Genomic DNA, 18901 nt, shown 5'->3' with positions numbered 1-18901 from the left:
GTGAGAATTAAAAATAAAAATCTGTTTCATAAATGATCATTTTCACTTGAGTTTATAATGTATAAAGATTTAAATGTATTATTAGCAATATTTATATTAATACAATATTGTATTTGTATTACAAATGCTGGTTCTGTAACAGTGAGTGGAATCAGCAGTGGTGCTTACATGGCTGTACAAGTAAGTATAGCAAATATATAAGTACACTCTGTTTTGTTTTTACAAATTCTAACAATTTTTTATTAAAATAGTTTCATGTTGCGTTCAGCTCAGTTGTTCAAGGAGCAGGTGTCATTGCTGGTGGTCCATACTATTGTATGTTTTAGTTATTTTGATAAACATATTAAATACTTATTATTTTTAAAACATATTCAGGTGCTAATAACGATGTATTGATTGCAACGACATCGTGCATGGCAGATCCATCGTTGATCAATCTCACAGAGTTGTATGCTGCAACCGATTTCGCAGCGAGTACACTTACGATCGACCCAACCTCCAATTTGGCAAGCACCAAGGTTTGGATCTACTCTGGAATGAAAGATACGGTGGTAGTGCAAGGTGTCGTAAAGAAACTAGAGACGTACTACCAACACTATATAGATGCATCACAAATCAATACGACCTACAACATTCCATCGGAACACTCGTTCGTCACTGACAACTTTGGAAACAACTGTAGCTACTTGGGACCAGACTATATCAACAACTGTAACTTTAACTCTGCCTACAACTTGCTATCTTTTATTTTGCCAACCGAAATCAATCCACCATCTACTACCAACTCTTCAAAAGAAAATGTATGTTTGGTGGCTTAAATTATTTTACTGAATTAATATCATCTAATTACTATAATTACATCTATAGTTTGTCGAGATAGATCAATCACAATTCATACCATATGGAACAGCATTGGATGCTGGCTTATATGATTATGCATTCGCTTATATACCACCACAGTGTCAACAAAGAAACAAAGGAGGTAAGTTAATTAAAACCATAAAACTAAACATTTGTATGTATATATGCTAATCAATAACAATTCAATCAAATAGTTTGTTCAGTTCATATTGCATATCATGGATGTTTACAAACAATACCATTAATTGGCGATACCTTTTATGTGAACACAGGATACAATGAGATTGCAGACACCAACAACCTAATAATATTGTATCCACAGGCACAAGCAAACACTTTGAATCCCAAAGGTTGTTTCGATTGGTGGGGTTACACTGGTGCAGATTATGCCAGTCAACTAGGAGTACAAATGTTGACCGTCAAGAAAATGTTGGACTACTTAATATCAGAATATAATATTTAATTTAAAAAAAAAATAATAACACGAAAGATGTTTGTTTGTATAATAATAATAATAATAATAATAAATATAATAAGTTTAGTTTATTTAAATTTAATTACCAATCGAAACAGTGTTGATATAGCTATATCAAATTATCATTCATTTTCTTCTTTTGTTTATCTGGTATCTGAGAATAGATAAAGAATGTTGGTCGTTTTATTATTATTAATGTTTGGTCATTTTTTGTCGCTTAAAACCCAAATAACGTTATCGCAATTGTATTTTTTTTTTTTGAAAATTTCTCAACTTTGGTTTTTTATCACTTCATTTTTTTGATTTATAAAAAAAAAAAAAGTTTTTTAAAATTTAAAATACTTTTAATAAATAGTGATAGTTAATAGTAATAATAATTAGATTATTATTGTTAATTAAGTTAAAGTTAGTCAATTAGTTAATTTTAGTTATTATTTGTTAAATATATTGGAAAAGAAAATGGATGAACCAGTTCCACCCGCCGTTGCCAACAATATGGCAGCAGTCGCTGCCTCTGCAGCTAAACCAAAAGCTCAACTTGAGATCCAAGACCTCAAGACTCTCGATGTAACAACACTCACACCAACCTCAAAGAATGTCATCTCCAGACAAGCCACAATCAACATCGGTACAATCGGTCATGTAGCACATGGTAAGAGTACTGTAGTTAAAGCTATCTCTGACGTTCTTGTAAGTGTCATCCAACAATCATAATCATATTATATCATCTTCATCATCACCCCATATATATAAATACTCTACTATATATATAGTATAAATATTACTACAGGTAAACAGGTTATTTCAAGAACAGTTATTATGCGAATGTTAAAATACAGCATGATAGATTATCTTGGTGTAATATATATAGATGTTTATTTATTCATAATGATATAATGAAGCAGATGATGATGAATTTGATGATAGAAATTAAGATCTAACAAAAAAAAAAAAAAAGTTCGAATTCTAATTTACTTTTTTTTTCAATATTTATGTAGACTGTTCGTTGGTCAACAGAATTCAAGCGTAACATTACAATTAAACTTGGTTATGCCAATGCAAAGATTTACAAGTGCGAGAATCCAGAATGTCACAGACCAGGATGTTACAAGTCATACAGAAGTAGCACAGACGATAGCCCACTTTGCGAACGTCCAGGATGCGGTGGTAGAATGAAACTTCTTCGTCATGTATCTTTTGTAGATTGTCCAGGTAAATATTATAATTATATTACACAGAAAGAAGAATAGATAGTTTAATTTAATAGATTGTTAACGACGATTTTTCTATTTAATAATATATAGGTCATGATGTGCTTATGGCAACTATGCTTAACGGTGCAGCAGTTATGGATGCTGCTATGCTTTTGATTGCCGGTAATGAATCATGTCCACAACCACAGACAGCAGAACACATTGCCGCCATTGAAATTATGAATCTTCGTAACATTATCATTTTGCAAAATAAGATCGATCTTGTGAAGGAGGCCGCTGCCAAGGAGCAATACGGTCAAATCTTAAAGTTTATTCAAGGTACCGTCGCCGAGGGTGCACCAATCATCCCAATCTCTGCCCAAATGAAATATAATATCGATGTAATTTGTGAATATATTGTCAAGAAGATCCCAATCCCAGTGAGAGACTTCACCTCTGAGCCACGTCTGATTGTTATTCGTTCGTTCGACGTCAACAAGCCAGGTGCCAAGGTCGACGAACTCAAGGGTGGTGTCGCTGGTGGTTCCATCATTAAGGGTGTCCTCAGAGTCGGTGACGAAATCGAAGTTCGTCCGGGTGTCATCACCAAGGATCTCGATGGTCGCATGCGTTGCTCACCACTTTTCTCCAGAATCATTTCACTATACGCCGAAGAGAACGACTTGCAATACGCCGTGCCAGGTGGTTTGATCGGTGTCGGTACCAAGATCGATCCATCGTTGTGTCGTGCCGATCGTTTGGTCGGTCAAGTTTTGGGTTCGGTCGGTAAGCTCCCAGAAATCTTTATCAGTTTGGAAGTCAACTTCTTCTTGTTGCGTCGTTTGCTTGGTGTCAAGTCAGAGTCTGGTGAGAAACAATCGAAAGTACGTAAGTTGCTCAAAGACGATACACTCATGGTCAACATTGGTTCAACCTCGACTGGTTGTCGTGTCACCGCCGTCAAGCACGATTTGGCCAAACTTGCACTCCTCTCTCCAGTTTGCACACAAGAAGGTGAAAAGATTGCTTTGAGTAGACGTGTCGATAAGAATTGGCGTTTGATCGGTTGGGGTACCATCCAAAAAGGTACCATCCTCAGCACCTCTGATTAAAATCTTTCAAAAAAGAAAAAATAAAATAAAAAAATATAAAAAAAATATAAAGAAATTAAAAATATACATATACATTAGAATATATAAATATTTATTGTTATCTTTGTTATTAAATACAACAACGCGATTATATTAATTTGAAATGTGGGGAATGGGAAGAGATGTTTTCTCCGATTTATTAAACTAATAATGCTATATAGATTTATAACTTTGATGAATTCAAATTAGTTCATCTTTTTTCTGATTTGATCAAGGATTAGTTTCGATTTAGATTTAATTTCTTCTTTGTGTACAGCAGAGATTCTACGGTGTTGTGATTGATGGTGATTGTTGATGTTTGGTTTGTTCATCAATCCACACATGTGCAGCTCGGCACAGATAGCCTCTGGCTTCTCGTGATTCAACAACAACTTGATGATGGTAGACAAGTATTTGTTTACAATATCTTGACAAACTTCAACATCATGAGCATCTATATCAAATTAATATAGCAATAGTAATAATAATAATAATTTAATCAGTAAACCGGAACTAAATGTATAATATTATAAACTAATTATATATATGATAAATACCTTTGAAATCACCACAATCCTTATCTAAATCGGCAATGATTTCGGTTTCATTGGTTTTGTTCAAGAGATAGTGCTCAACTCTGTCGACTACGAAACTACAGATGATACACTCTGGCAAACCACCGACTGGCTTGAGTGGTAATCTCTCTGGAATACGAATTTGGTTCAAATCAACTGATCTTACTTGTTGTGGTGTCTTTAAATCGAGTGCACTACATTGATTGATCGATAATAATACAACTGTTAATAACAGTAAACTACTAAGTATTTGTTTCATTCTATATTTATCTAATTGATTTTAGGAGATGAAGATATTAAACTAACAAACAATTTTTGCTACCATTTTTACATCCCACAAAACCAGAGAGTTGATCTATTTTTTTTTTTGTTAAAACCCAAAAAAAATAAAAAAAAATTGTTTGTTTAACGAAAATAAAATTAGATATTTATTTTTTTATAAATAAAATATAAAATAAAATGTAATATCTAATTCTAATATAGATTTATTAGTAGATTAAAAATTTACCCAACATTTGAATAAAAATAATAATAATAATAATTTTGTTAATTCAATGGAATAAAACTTTTTATTTTTTTGTTTTTTAAGACATTTATAACATTTGAAATTATTTAGAGTATTTTTTTTCAGTAATAAATTTAAAAGGATAGAAATCTTTTTGGAATAGTTTTTTGATAAATAGATAAAGATCTTTCTTGCAAACTGCAAAGATGCTCTGAACAACTCTGACTTTTGAACGAGTTTAAACAAACATCATCTTTTCGCTTCAAAATTTTGATTTTACATCTTAAAAGTTGTACCGGTATTTTGGAAAAAAAAAGAAATATTTTGTAAAAAAAAAAGGTGATAATGAGAGTAAGCCTGTTTTTTTCATAACTCTGGAATTTGAAATTTCTGCAAACAATAATATTATTTTATTTTTTATTTTTGTGATGGCATCCACACTTTGTTTTAGACACCTGTTACAAAAAAAGTTTGCTAACAGCAGCTCCTCTTTGACAACCCTGTTAACTCAAAAATAAATCATTCAATGTTACTTCACTTCAAAAGGAAGATTTAATCAACTCTTAATGTATCATCATCAATAAATAAATAACATCAACATCAACATCAACAAATAATAGATAAATAGTTATATTATATCAAATTTATATTTTATTTAAAGCAAATATTAATATTTGGTTGTTTATTTATTTTTATTTTATTGTATTATAATAGTTTGTTAGTAATAACAAAAAAAATAATTATTTTTAGAAATATGCCTCAATTTTCAAAGATATTATTTGTGTTGGTGGTTTTTCAGTTTTTACTTGTGGTTACAGCAGCAACATCAGTGGCAAGTCAAAAGAAATAACATGCATGAATGAGAGTGGTAAACCAGTAGATTGGTGGGTCATCAGTAAACTCCCAGTTATTTCGTCAGAGCTTCGCGGTACCAAATTTCACGATGGTTACGCCTATGCCTATGCAGATGCAGATTCACCAGAGCTGGTGATGTCTGATATGGCAATCAATGACACTACCACTGCCTTGGCATACACTCTGGAACCGATCTATGGTGATACATCGCAATCTGGTGACCTACTTTGGTTACTCTACAACGACCAGCCACCCGAGTCCAAGGTCAGCAGCAGCTACGCCCACTCCAAAGGTGTCATTGCATTCGACGACACCCAGGGATTCTGGCTGATTCACAGCACCCCAAGATTCCCACTCGATCCATCGAAGGAGCCCTACCAATTTCCAGCTAACGAACGTCTGAAAGGACAATCGTTCCTCTGTGTCAACTACAGATCGAACCAGTTTGAACAAATCATGAAGAAACTCTGGGTAAATCGTCCGTATATCTACAATGCCTATATCCCTGACAAAACAAGTCTTCCAGTCTCGCTTTTGAATCAGTTGCTGGCCGGTGGTTTCCAATCGAGTCCAACTGCAATCACCAGTGTTCTGACATCGAAAGGTGGAGTTCAGTTGAATGTATTCGCCAAGAACAGCGAGTGGAACGATGACCTCTATGAAGGTTTTGTCCAGGTGACATTCGACCAGGATATGATTGTCCAATCGTGGAGACTCGGTGCCAACAGCACAATCATGCCATCGTACTGCCGACCAGAGTATAAATATGACAGTCTCAACATCATGAAGCTATCGATCAACGGAACCGATGGATCTCAATACTCTTGGAAATATACTGTCGATCACAGTAAATGGGCAGCCACCCTTGATTCCTCAGAGTCCACCAAATATATTTGTATCGGTGACATCAATAGAATGAAATCACAATACCACAGAGGTGGAGGAACCGTAAGTAAACAAAAACAAATACCAAATTAATTATCACAAGAATCTAACATTTATTTATTAATTAAATTTTCATAGGCATGTTTATCAGTCGAACCTCTTTGGAAATCCTTTAGAGATACCTCATTATTTATCAGTGAATGTCCAAATACCAAATCAAAATAATAATCACTTTTTCTCTATATTTATTTATTTATTTATTTTTACAACAAATTTAAATAATACCTATTTATCAAACATCAACTCAACTCAACTCTATTCATCAGTATCCGATTATCTGTAACAAATTTATTGTAATAATTCCCATTCCTCACACTCCTTAATAAAAAAATAGATTAAATATTAATTATATTTAATTATAACCAAACTTTGAATCATCAAACACCTTCTCTAATACTGTTTCTCTTTATGTGATCATCATATTTATTTTTCGTGATGATTCGTTATGATGTTGTTTAGATATTATCTAATATCAATAGACCAAAACCAATTTTATAATATTTTATCATCAAAAACAGATATTTAAGATAATATTTATAAAAAAAGATTTGGACCAATCACAAGAGCTTTGCTGAAACTATTTTGTGAACAAACTAAAATAGAAAAGTATGTTGATACCATTATAATACCAAAAAGTGATTCTTTTGATAAACTTTTAAAAAATATCATCTTGGTGAGTCAAAAAAAAAAACATTGTCATCTTAACTTTAAAAAAAAAATGGAAAAATACTTTTGAAATAATCATCAATCAAATTATCTTTTTTGAAAAAAAAAACTAATGATCATTAGTTTGTTAAATAATATCCTTTTTGATAAATGAACTCACACATTTTAATACCAGATACCAAACCAGGTTATCTTGTTGGTATTTTTCTGAAACCAGTATTCGTAACTCTCAGAGAAAAGAACTTAACATTTGCAAACATATCATCAGATAATTATCATAATATTTGTAGTGTGGTGGTGCCAAGAACGGTGTTCTATTTTATTTTTTAATTTGTTCTATGTCGTATGACGTGCAGACCAGTCTCTGAAGATTTTATTCAAATATCCTCTCGAATAAAATTTTATCTAAAATATCTAAAGCTATCTTATATTTTTGATCAATCCTCAGTTTCATTTTAAACAATTTTTTTGTTTTGCAAAAAATCTATAAATCTATTTTTTATAAACAAGGTTATATTTGATTTTTTTTAAATTTGTTGATAAAGTGTCGTTTTTCGATTCCATGAAAATGGGAATTTTATCAAAGGAAATTTCAAAATCATAAATTGAAATCAACAGAAAAAAGGGTGTGCAAAAATACAAAATAAGCAAAAAATGTTGTGTTTTGATCATGAAAATTCTTTTGATTTTATTATTTTTTTGAAATGATCGAAAACCAACTCAACATCTTGCCCACCCTGAATCATCATCTAAACACCAAAAAACAAAAAATCTTACGTAACTTTTTTTTTTTGTTTTTTTTTTTTTCCGTTTTCCAAAAAATTTATTCAAAATAATAAAATTAAATAAAAAATTGATGAGCATTTCGCCCAATAATGTTGATGCGACACCCCCAATTAGTGTTGACGACATACATTTAGTGGGGTATAGCATCAACTTTCAACTCTGCCTTTGATTCATTGAGAGAGTACAATGCGAAACTAATTGCTGAGTCCTTAGACGGACAGACGAGGAACCTTAGCAAAATAACTTTGAAATGTTCCAAGCTCTGGTTAAAATAGGGAAGTTTTCACAATGTTTGGATGTGTGAATAAACTTAACTAATAAAACAAAACACTTTGCATCACATCGGGGTTGTATTGCTAAACATCTCCTTTATCAAACATAGAACCAACAACAATAACAATAATTTTATTGATAATTGTGAGTCTTTCTTCCATTGGTAATCAACATTCTTCTTTCATTTCAATAAAAAACATTCAGATACCACTGTGGTAGTAGCAACTTATTTCTGCTTTTGCCCAGAATTAATTAATTTTGGTATCAATCTTTCCTATTATTATTATTTATTGTGCATTTCGGCAATTCTTCATCACACTTTCAAAAGGATTAAAAATCAATACTTAATTCCACAAACACTGCACCTATTCAATTGGTCTTTTAAAATACCATCCAAATATACACACACACACATACAACTTCACAAACATATAAATAACTTTTCAAATATATAAAAATATTTTAAATGTTATAAATATATATCTAATCCAATCCAACCCAATCCAACCACCTCTTTTAAATTTGTCTGACTATTCACATATATATGTTAAACTATATTTCAATTCAATTTGTTAGTTGGCTGTTCTGTTTTTTTTTTTTAAGAACAACAACAACTTTGTAACCCTATTTGTAATTACTACCATCTCTTTAGTTTAAAGATTTTATTGTTTGTTTTAAGAACCATCTTTCAATAAACTTACTCACTCAAACAAACACTCACACACAATACAAGTAATATAAAACCATTATTTTCAAATTTATTTTACTTTTATATACAACGTCATCTGTTTCACCTAAAGGTAAATAGAGAGACAGCCTATTTATCAGATCACGACCAAAGAGAGAATCACAAAATTTAATTTCAGAAATTTGTAAGTAAAAGCTGACCATATTTGTGGCATTACACTATTTGACACTAACCCATCACACACTTATTGGTTGATAAGCGCCAACATCATCATAACCAATATCACACGCACAACGATTAATATAATAAAAAAAAAGCTTGACATCTCCTGTTTTTTATTAAACACACTCACACCCACCACCAATCTTTCAAATTTTCAACTTTTTTTTGGTCCAAACAAGATGTCTGCCCATCAAATTTAATTTATTTTTACCTTTTTTTTTTTTGTTCACCCCCATATCCAAATTCACAAGAAAAAAAAAAAGAATCTCATCAGTAAAAAAAAACCAAAAAATCAAATAAAAAAATCACCTTTTATGATCAAAATTTTCGAAAATTTTGCACTCCTAGCTTAAGCTCAAATCAACTCAACAAACTATCTCATCTTAACAAACAATTTGGCCACCAAGATATTTCTTTGGATTCTTTTTTTGCTTCTACCCCTAAGAGAAGATTCCTGTTTTTTTTTAAAATTAATTTTATTTTATATTATATTTTTTTTTTAAGATTAATCAGGATAATTTTGCAACAGGTATGCCCTTATCGAATTGCAAATACTCTCAAATCCACTTCACCTATTTATTTTTGTTTGGTTTTTGTATGTAACTCAAACTCGAGGCTACAAAGGTTTTTTTGCTTTTTTTTTTTTTAGTACTTGTTGTTTGAATTGTTAATTTAAATTTCTCTCGTCTCCTAAAAATCCCAAAACTATCATCCTATTCAAATTCATCTCAATATTAATCTTTGATTTTATAATATAATCGTTTACAAATAAATAGATAAAATTATAATTATCAACGATAAAATTATTAAAAATTTTATTATTTTATTTTTTGTAGAATTCGATATCACAAGGAACCAATTCCAAATCATCATCCTCAAATATCAACTACCAATATTAAAAATAATAATATTCTTTCCTATTTTACAAAAAACCACAAACAATAATTATTTATCTATTATTAAATTATTTAATTAACATTTAATTTTTTTTTTTTATTTCTTTCTGGTTAAAATTTTTTTTTTTTTTCCATCTAGAAATAAAAATATAATAAGAAGATGTCTTCAGCACAAATTTATAATCAAACACCTTTTTTATACAAATTGCCTTTGCCAAAGTCACAACAAAAGATTTTTGAGGCTGGATTTGAAGATAAAAATAATAACACCAACGTTTTGCCATCGATCTCGTCAAATCTTTCGAGAGCCAGCAAGGTTTCCTTATCCGACCTGTTACTTCCACAACCATCCGCACCAGTCATCGAAGTAAAACCAAGACAACAACAACAACAACCACAACAAACAATTAACAAAAATGTTTCAACCTCTATCCCAGCTCAACAATTAATGATGCTCGTGGAAAGTTTTGGTCAACAACAAAATGAAAGGCAAAGGTCCAAAGAACAATACAATCCAGTTGTTCGTAGCTATCACCCATACCCATCGACTCAACGTCCAATCTCATACCACTACCAAACTAGTGCCACTAGCTTTGGAATCAATAAAGCCAACTCTGAGGTTATACTTCGTACCAGTGGCGGATCGAAGGGTGCGAGCTCCTCTGACCAACAAACCACCGAATTGTTGTCCCATCATCAATTCCGAACGTTGTTGGACACGGTTTCTTTTGAGGAAGGTAATCTTGAACTATCTAGCGATGATTCAAGTGCTATCACCTCACCAACCATGTCCACCAGCGTTCCAACGCCGCCATCCTCACCGATGGCGTCGCCCCGTACAAACATTCAAAGTCAGCTGCTCAGTTCAGCTGCATCTTCACCTGCCAATTCTCCATTGATGTCACCTGTTATTTTGAATTCAACAACAACAACACCAAACAACAATGTTAATTGTCAACCAAAGCAACAACCACAACAGATTCACCCATCTGTCATATTAAATCATCTTCTTTCCCAAGAGGATTATCAAATTTTACATGCTAAATTGCAACAACAATTGCAACAACATCTAAAATATCAACAACAACAACAGCAACAACAACATCAACAATTGCAACAACAACAACATCAACAACAACAACAGTTGCAAGCACAACAACAACAACAACATCCACAACAAATACCATTGCAAGCTAATCATCTCTCACAAGGACACCTCACTCCACTCGATTGCTTCCGTACTATCTTCCAAAATGTTATTTGTCAACTCGCCGATATAATCTCAAAGGTGCGTAACAACGAATCCTCGAGCATCACTGCATCGACACACTATTTGGGCAGCCGATTCCCAATTACCAACACCATCATCGAGTCATTCATTGTTGTCTCGCTGTTTATCAACTCACACTCTCTCGATCGCATCTCTGACTACTGGAGCACCGAGCAAGCCAAGGTCTTCCCAGACGTCGGTCAGATCCCACGCATCCTGTCACGCAACAAGTACTTTGAGATCAAATCCAGTCTCTCCAGTGTCCTGACAGGTGAGCTCTTGGAACAACTCCAAACTCAACTCCAGTTGGACATCTCGCGCAACAGTCGTACACCCAACCCAGAGCCACTGCAAGCCAGTCGCTTCAAAACACCGGTGAAGCACCGCAACTCCACCAAAGAGTTGGCATCATTCAACTTGCTACTCGAATATGGTTTATCACACGTTTGTGATCTGTTCAACCATCAACGTTCAAACAATGGTGGTAATACCCAACAAAACTTTATCCCATTGGTACAGGTCGTCGAGATACTCACCGAACAAATCTGTCCATCCAATTCCGATAGTCATGTAGTAGGTGGTACTATAACTACTTTTACCAATAACAACAACAACAATAACAATAACAACAATAATGGTGAAGATCAACAAACACCACATTCACCAACATCATCATTCTCACCGCATCATCATCATTTCCAAAATTATCAACAACAACTTCAACAACAACATATCTTGTTACCACACTCTAATAACAATACCAGTATCAAACCAATCAGATGTTTCACTTGCAAAGCCTCCAATTCTTTGCCAAACCGACCAATTTTGAAATGTAACAAATGCGCATTGTCTTACCACAAAGAATGTTTTGTATTGTCTCATGAATAGATCTAGAATAAAACTAAATCAAAACAAATCAAAACAAATCAAAACAATCTCTAAAAATAATATTTGTTTTTATTCAAACAAAAACAAAATAATAAACAAAAAAGTTATTACTATTATTTATAAATAACTTTTTTTTTTCTAAATTAAAATATAATTAAAGTTTTTTTTTAAATCTGTTAACTTATTTTGTTTTATTTTAAAGAAACATTAGTCAATGAACAAGAATAAAATCAATATGATATCATATTAATATATATAAATGAATGTAAATATAAAATATGAAAAGAGATAGAGAAGATAATTATTGTGATACAAAAAACAATAGCAATAGTAGTAGTGGTAGTAACAATGATATAACAACAACTACAACTACAACAACATCTACTTCACAAACAACTACAACAACAACAACAACACCACAACCTTCTACATCTTCAACTTCATCGAATATCGTTGGTATAGTTGTAGATCATAAGAGTAAAACTGTTCAAGATGTAAGTCATCTCTTCAATGTCTTCACTATTGAACATTGTATAAAGGTGGTACTGAATCTTGTTAATCAAGAGTGGAATACTATTATCGATAATGAGCTGGCTGCTACCTCGCTCTTTGATAACTGTGCAGGCAAGTGTGTGGTGCTTGCCTACATAGGACTGCCTACCACCAATGGAATATTGGCAAACAGTGACATTGACTTTCTCAACGATTGTCTACAACATCTTCAATCTTCAGTGCAGCGATACACTACACGACCACTCTACGGTGTTTTGGTATGCACCAATTCACCGTCACCTTCAGTTACACACACTCGTCGTATCGAGAAGCTGCTGGCGTCAAAGATGCAGGGTGGCTACTGGTGTGTATCGGACGCACCTCCACGCACCAAAGAAGCATTCCAACAGATTCTAAGTCTAATATATCCAACCAACAAGTTATCACCGAATCTTTCACTTGTCAATGCTGGTCCGACCACTTCATCATCAACATCTTCTTCTTCATCTACACCCAACAAGCAGCAGCAGCAGCAACAACAACAACAGCAACAACAACAACAACAGCAACATCAGCAGCAGCAACAACAAAATAGCTATACAATTACAAAACTATCTACTTCTACTTCTTCATTACCGACATCCACATCAACACCTACATTTACACCAACGACAACAACGACAACGACAACAACAACTACTTTTAACAATACATATTCGATACCGACAAATAGTGATGTAGTAACAAGACCTAATATAACACCTTCACAAGCATCTTCAGCGCCGGTAGTTGACAATACCAATAATTTTAACAGCAGATTTAATAATGGTTATGGGTCTGGCAGGAATCAAACTGGTTACCAGTACTACAATAACAAAGAGAGTGTGGATAGAATATTAAATAGATTCGATGATAATTTCAGTAAAGATGAGCTGTATAATAAATACAATGGTTTTAGAAATGGTAGTAATAGTAATGTAAATAGCAATGATAATGTAATTAATAATAGTAATAGTAGTAATAATATATTAGATAATCAAATAAATAATCCTACTATCAATAGACAACCTACAAATCGAAGTATAAATAGTAATAGTATTAATAATTGTAGTAATAATAACAATGTAAATAATAATTATTATAATATGCCAATACAAGATTATGTTAGAGGGTACAGAAGTGGTGATACACCTATAAATAGTGACAGTGATATCTCATCGTCTGGGATGGATTATGATTCATCGTCATCGCCTATTCCATCTCCTATCGACAATAGTATAACAAGTAAGCGATCTTCATTCGACTACAATGACAAGTTGTATATATCACCTCCATTATCAGTTACCAATTCAATTGCATCATTAGTCAATAGCAACAACAACAACAACAACAACAACAACAACAACAACAACAACAACAACAATAACAACACTGGTAATGGAATTTCAGTTATTGGTAATAATCCTTCAATGTCAGCGACATCCTCATCACCAAAGGCAAGAATGTTTGATGATATACCTTATTTGAAGAGGAGTAATGATGAATCACCACCGTTCTTGGCGGCCAATACACTGTCGTCCATCGAGGACATCGACAGTGCACTAGAAATCATTGAGAATCAAAAGTTGGTAAATCGACAAAAAGTTACGGATTTGCTCGAGCAACAAAAGGAGGATAGTAGCAGTAGCGACTCTGAGTTGTCGGTTATCAACAGCAGCTCAGCTCTGCGGCACGATGAAAGCAATCGTCGAACTCTTATACCTTCACTACGTTCATTCGATCATCTTACCAAACGTTTGTTAATAAATAACTACAACGATAGACAGTCGCAACAGTCCACTCTGACAATGCCAACCAATTTCAAACTAAAAACACCAACTGTTGGACCTACTGTTTCCAACGTTGTTGGATCGCCTTCAGCGCAATTAGTAATGGCAGGTACATCCTCGACGTCTGGCGACAATGTTTCACAGCTACAGCAGTTGCAGCAATCGGTTGGATTATACTTGGGTGACTACATGGTTGATGTCATGGTTGTCGAGGATAACGAAATGAATGCGGGATTCCTCTTGAAGTTGTTGGAGAAGTTTGGTGTCTATACTAAGCGTTGTCAATGGGTGACCGATGGTGTGCAGGCTGTACAGGCGTACAAAGCAGCGACACATCCTTTCCGTTTAATACTAATGGATCTGTTCATGCCACACATGGATGGTTATCAAGCGACAAACATTATTCGACAACTTGAAGGTGAATCAAGACACACTCCGATAGTAACTGTTGTATGTTATAGTAGTTGATATTGAATCACAAATCATTCTCACACTCATATTTTTAATTTTCTTTATTATTAGACTGCCAATGTAACAAAGGGGGCAAGAGAAAAGTGTTTATCAAGCGGTATGTATTACAATTCTTTTCAAATATTATACATAGATACTAAATAACTTGTTAATTTTTAATTAGGATTTGATGGATATATTGCCAAGCCAATTCGTGCTGAAGAATTGAAATATGTTGTTGATCGATATGTCCATCAGCTTAATATTTTGTAGAGATGATCAATATCTCAATGATTAATTACCACTTTTGGTGACAAGACAAATTTAAACAACTACTTTTTGAAGAAGCAATTCAAGCAAGAAATTCAACATATTTTTTTGTAGATTGTAAATATTATTCTATAAAAATCTGTTCATCAAAAACAGTATATCAACACCTATAAAATCAAATGAGTGGAGCACATAGTCTATAATGTAATTCTATTCTTAATTGGAATACTCACGACTTTTTTTTTGTTTTCCACACCTCTCATTGCACTTACTATTTTTCAACACAACCCCACTCATGTCCGAATACCAGTTTTGCGTGAAGTGAAAAATATAACACATTAATTGTGTATATATAATGTACCCCCATTCAATTCAATTCTTAATCACAATTTTCACCCACTCATCACATCAAACGAAACGCTATTTAATTTAGATATTTATTTATATATCTATCTATTCTATTTATTTTTAAATCATTAGTAAAATAATATAAAAAAAAAAACTAAATATTTTTATACAAATCATAAAATCTATTTATTTGTTATATAAAATTATTTATTATTATTATGTTTTTTTAAAAATGGGATTTTCTAAATTAAATATGTATATTAGAGTTTTGGCTTTAATATTGTTTTCGATCCAGTTGGTTTATTCCAAGAGTTATACAATGCCGATATTTCCTTATAATAAATATGCCGATACCATTCGATCTAAAATGGTCAGGGAGGTAGATGCCAATGAAGTTTGTAAATATCAAAAATAGATTTTATGATTGTTAAAAAATTTTACATTTATTGATTTTCCTTTTTAAACAAATAATTATTTTAGCAATGTTCTCAATGAGAATGATTGGTGACCCTATTGAGATTAGAACATACGTTTGGGTAGCAGATCAAAGACAAGAAGTTGTTGTAGATTCTGGATCAATTACGCTCATTGTTCCATCAGTTGCTTGTAATACTTGCTCCCAACCAAAACCATACTATCGACCATCTCCCGATGTAGAGTTTATTTCTTGTAATTCCTCAGAATGCTCACTAAGGAGTGATTTTTGTGCAAAAACAAAAGTACATCCAAATGGAATATGTGCAACTCAAATTCATTATTTAGATAATACTGTTATTAATTGTAATTATCACAATTTCAAATTCAAATGTTTATTAGTGTTATATTAACTTTTTTTATTTATTTAAATAAGCATTCCTTGTTAGAGATAATTTCAAGATGGCAGAGGATATGGATAATATCCCAATTGTTTTTGGATCTATTTTCAGTCAAATAGGAGGCAATCCATTAAAGTTTGGTATAATGGGAATGGGAAATACTGTAAGTAAATTTGTTTATATTTTAATTTTGACTCAATATTTATATTTATATTGTTAAAAGTGTGCCAAATGTGTAAAATCACCAATTGATGCAGTTTTCGAAGAAGTTAAGAATATGCAAAGAACTTTTGCACTCTGGTTGGATGATCAGTACAGTGGTGTTATGACTATTGGTGATTTAGATCCACAGTTTATCACAGGTTCATTAAAGTACTCCCCACTGATGGCAATCGATACCATCCACTATGGTTTGCTGCCAAGCTATGCAACAATAACCAACCCAAATGGTGAGAGTTTGGTATTAACTTCAAAAGAGATTGGTGTTACTCTACTTGATACAGGATCTTCATACACTTTACTTGCTGCAGATGCGTAGGTCCAATTTACTAAATTATCTCAATTTTTACATTCACTAATTCAATAATATTATAGTTATGATTCATTTAGAAAGCATCTATCTCAGAATTGTACTCTTCCGGGTTTATGTGGAGAAAAAACTTTATTTGATGGTTTTGTAAGTTTTTTTATTAATATAATGAAATTCTTAAAATATTAATTAATTTTTGTTATTTTTTTGATTTTCTTAGTGTATTTCTATACCAGATTCTGTTGTTGAAAAGTTCCCAACTATTGAACTTGGTTTACTTGGTGATGTCACTTTGGAAATACCGCCACAATCATATATTGTCACTGTCTATGAAAATGGAATCAAATTCCATTGTTTGGGTGTAAAGAAATCGCCACTAGCCAAGAGAAGTATTGTTGGTTTATCATGGCTGAGAAGTATGTATAATAAAAATATAAATTATATTTACAAGAACCTGAATATTAATAATTATTAAACAATTATAGATACTTATGTTGTGTTTGATAAAGAGCATAATAGATTGGGTATTGGTAAGAGAGCACCTAAAGATATCGGCACACACACGCCGCCTAATCAAGGAAGTGAAAACTCTACTGTTACAAAGAAGCCTAGTCATTCTGGAGTTCAACACACTAGAAACCCACACAATGAACCTTCAATTGAAATCGAGAAAATGATCAAGATACCATGTAAATTCGATGTCAATCACGTCTTTAAGGAAATTGACAGAACCACTGGACTTTCAGATTTCGAGGTGTCTATCACCAATAATGGATTCACGGATATTCAGGACCTAAAGATTCTAATGACAAACAATCTGGTTGAAATCATGAACAAGCAATACGATTTCCAGACATACTCGTTCAATCCACCTCTTAACTTATCGTCAAAGGCCCAAACCACCTTTAGATATCGTTCCATAGATAGAAAGGTAGTCAACATTCTATTCCCAGACATTCCAGAGTGTAATAAGTATGCTTTGCAACAAGATAATCAGGTTCAACACCAAGAAGATCAATCATTGATGGATCAACCACTTCAAGAGGATAAAAATCCGTTTGTTATGGAGCCAGCCATCTTGCAAGCTGACAGTACGGAATATTTATTAATACCTGATTCACGATCAATTGAAGGTGAGCTTGAAGAGATGGAGGAGATTGCAGCACAAAATCGACCAAGTTCACCACTAGATCAACAAAAGCAACAACAAGAAATTAAAGGTATAGATAGTGATGTATTGGGTCAGCCAAAACCAATCACGAAAGTAAAGAAAATTGATAGTGTATTATCGAATAGTATGTATTTTAATAGTTATCTAAAACCCTTTTTACATTGTAATTTGATACTTACAAAGGAAAATTATCTTCAACGTTTATAGAATGTCCATTTGAGTATAATCAAAGAAAAGGTTATGAATGGAGAGGATCGAATGGATTGACCTACAGTTTCTACGAAGTACAGCTCATCAACAGATCACCATACAATATCACCGATATTATTTTGTCGACATTAGACGATGTGATGCTTGCAATTGGAATGGACAAGAATATGGATGAAAATGTCAATACAGTCGTTTCATTACCCAAATCTCGAGTATTGGCTGCTGGAAGTGATTATCGATGGCTTTACTGCACAAGACAAGATGATTCTGTCACATTCTCTGTGGTATCAACCGGCAATTGTATATCTAATAACGCCACATTAACCACAACACCAAATTCTACTTCATCACAACCAACAGCCACCCAAACTTCAATTTGAAAAACTTTCACACAAATATTTATATAAAATACTTAACTTTGGTTGATTCGAAATACGAGCCTATAGTATCTTTAATATTGATATTGTTGAATTCAACTTTAAGAATTTCAAAAATGATACTATTAAAAGAAATTATTTGAATTATTTTATATTTATTATTTTTCTTTTTTAATATATTT

The 18901-nt window shown here is 32.6% G+C and overlaps 8 protein-coding genes across 8 annotated transcripts; 6 read left to right on the top strand and 2 right to left on the bottom strand.

Annotated features, from left to right (window-relative positions):
• Positions 1-57: 57 nt before the first annotated feature.
• phaZ (polyhydroxybutyrate depolymerase) lies at positions 58-1324 on the top strand (the record flags this gene model as incomplete). The annotated part of the gene is made up of 5 exons (XM_020573450.1): positions 58-180; positions 252-315; positions 376-800; positions 868-982; positions 1056-1324. The coding sequence occupies 5 exons, from the start codon at positions 58-60 to the stop codon at positions 1322-1324; spliced, it is 996 nt and encodes a 331-aa protein (XP_020436545.1).
• Positions 1325-1795: 471 nt separating this feature from the next.
• On the top strand, positions 1796-3641 carry eif2G (eukaryotic translation initiation factor 2 subunit gamma; the record flags this gene model as incomplete). Its single annotated transcript, XM_020573449.1, has 3 exons — positions 1796-2026; positions 2335-2548; positions 2641-3641. The coding sequence occupies 3 exons, from the start codon at positions 1796-1798 to the stop codon at positions 3639-3641; spliced, it is 1446 nt and encodes a 481-aa protein (XP_020436544.1).
• A 224-nt stretch (positions 3642-3865) lies between these two features.
• PPL_02461 (saposin domain-containing protein) lies at positions 3866-4493 on the bottom strand (the record flags this gene model as incomplete). Its single annotated transcript, XM_020573448.1, has 2 exons — positions 3866-4113; positions 4217-4493. The coding sequence occupies 2 exons, from the start codon at positions 4491-4493 to the stop codon at positions 3866-3868; spliced, it is 525 nt and encodes a 174-aa protein (XP_020436543.1).
• Positions 4494-5084: 591 nt separating this feature from the next.
• Positions 5085-6704, top strand: dnase2 (deoxyribonuclease II family protein; the record flags this gene model as incomplete). The annotated part of the gene is made up of 3 exons (XM_020573447.1): positions 5085-5090; positions 5490-6542; positions 6618-6704. The coding sequence occupies 3 exons, from the start codon at positions 5085-5087 to the stop codon at positions 6702-6704; spliced, it is 1146 nt and encodes a 381-aa protein (XP_020436542.1).
• Positions 6705-6827: 123 nt separating this feature from the next.
• On the bottom strand, positions 6828-9155 carry PPL_02459 (uncharacterized protein; the record flags this gene model as incomplete). The annotated part of the gene is made up of 2 exons (XM_020573446.1): positions 6828-6857; positions 9042-9155. 2 exons carry the CDS (start codon positions 9153-9155, stop codon positions 6828-6830), a joined length of 144 nt encoding a protein of 47 aa, XP_020436541.1.
• A 1075-nt stretch (positions 9156-10230) lies between these two features.
• PPL_02458 (uncharacterized protein) lies at positions 10231-12228 on the top strand (the record flags this gene model as incomplete). The annotated part of the gene is made up of 1 exon (XM_020573445.1): positions 10231-12228. One exon carries the CDS (start codon positions 10231-10233, stop codon positions 12226-12228), a length of 1998 nt encoding a protein of 665 aa, XP_020436540.1.
• Positions 12229-12506: 278 nt separating this feature from the next.
• Positions 12507-15272, top strand: PPL_02457 (response regulator; the record flags this gene model as incomplete). Its single annotated transcript, XM_020573444.1, has 3 exons — positions 12507-14999; positions 15072-15117; positions 15184-15272. The coding sequence occupies 3 exons, from the start codon at positions 12507-12509 to the stop codon at positions 15270-15272; spliced, it is 2628 nt and encodes an 875-aa protein (XP_020436539.1).
• A 577-nt stretch (positions 15273-15849) lies between these two features.
• PPL_02456 (pepsin-like aspartic protease) lies at positions 15850-18722 on the top strand (the record flags this gene model as incomplete). Its single annotated transcript, XM_020573443.1, has 8 exons — positions 15850-16015; positions 16098-16397; positions 16468-16595; positions 16656-16966; positions 17027-17108; positions 17182-17377; positions 17447-18256; positions 18316-18722. The coding sequence occupies 8 exons, from the start codon at positions 15850-15852 to the stop codon at positions 18720-18722; spliced, it is 2400 nt and encodes a 799-aa protein (XP_020436538.1).
• Between the last annotated feature and the right edge of the window lie 179 nt (positions 18723-18901).

The sequence above is a fragment of the Heterostelium album genome (genome assembly GCF_000004825.1).
Source record: "Heterostelium album PN500 unplaced genomic scaffold PPL_scaffold2, whole genome shotgun sequence".
In the NCBI taxonomy this organism is placed as follows: domain Eukaryota; phylum Evosea; class Eumycetozoa; order Acytosteliales; family Acytosteliaceae; genus Heterostelium; species Heterostelium album.
Note: the sequence above shows the minus strand (reverse complement) of the source record. Positions and strands in the feature narration are given on the sequence as shown.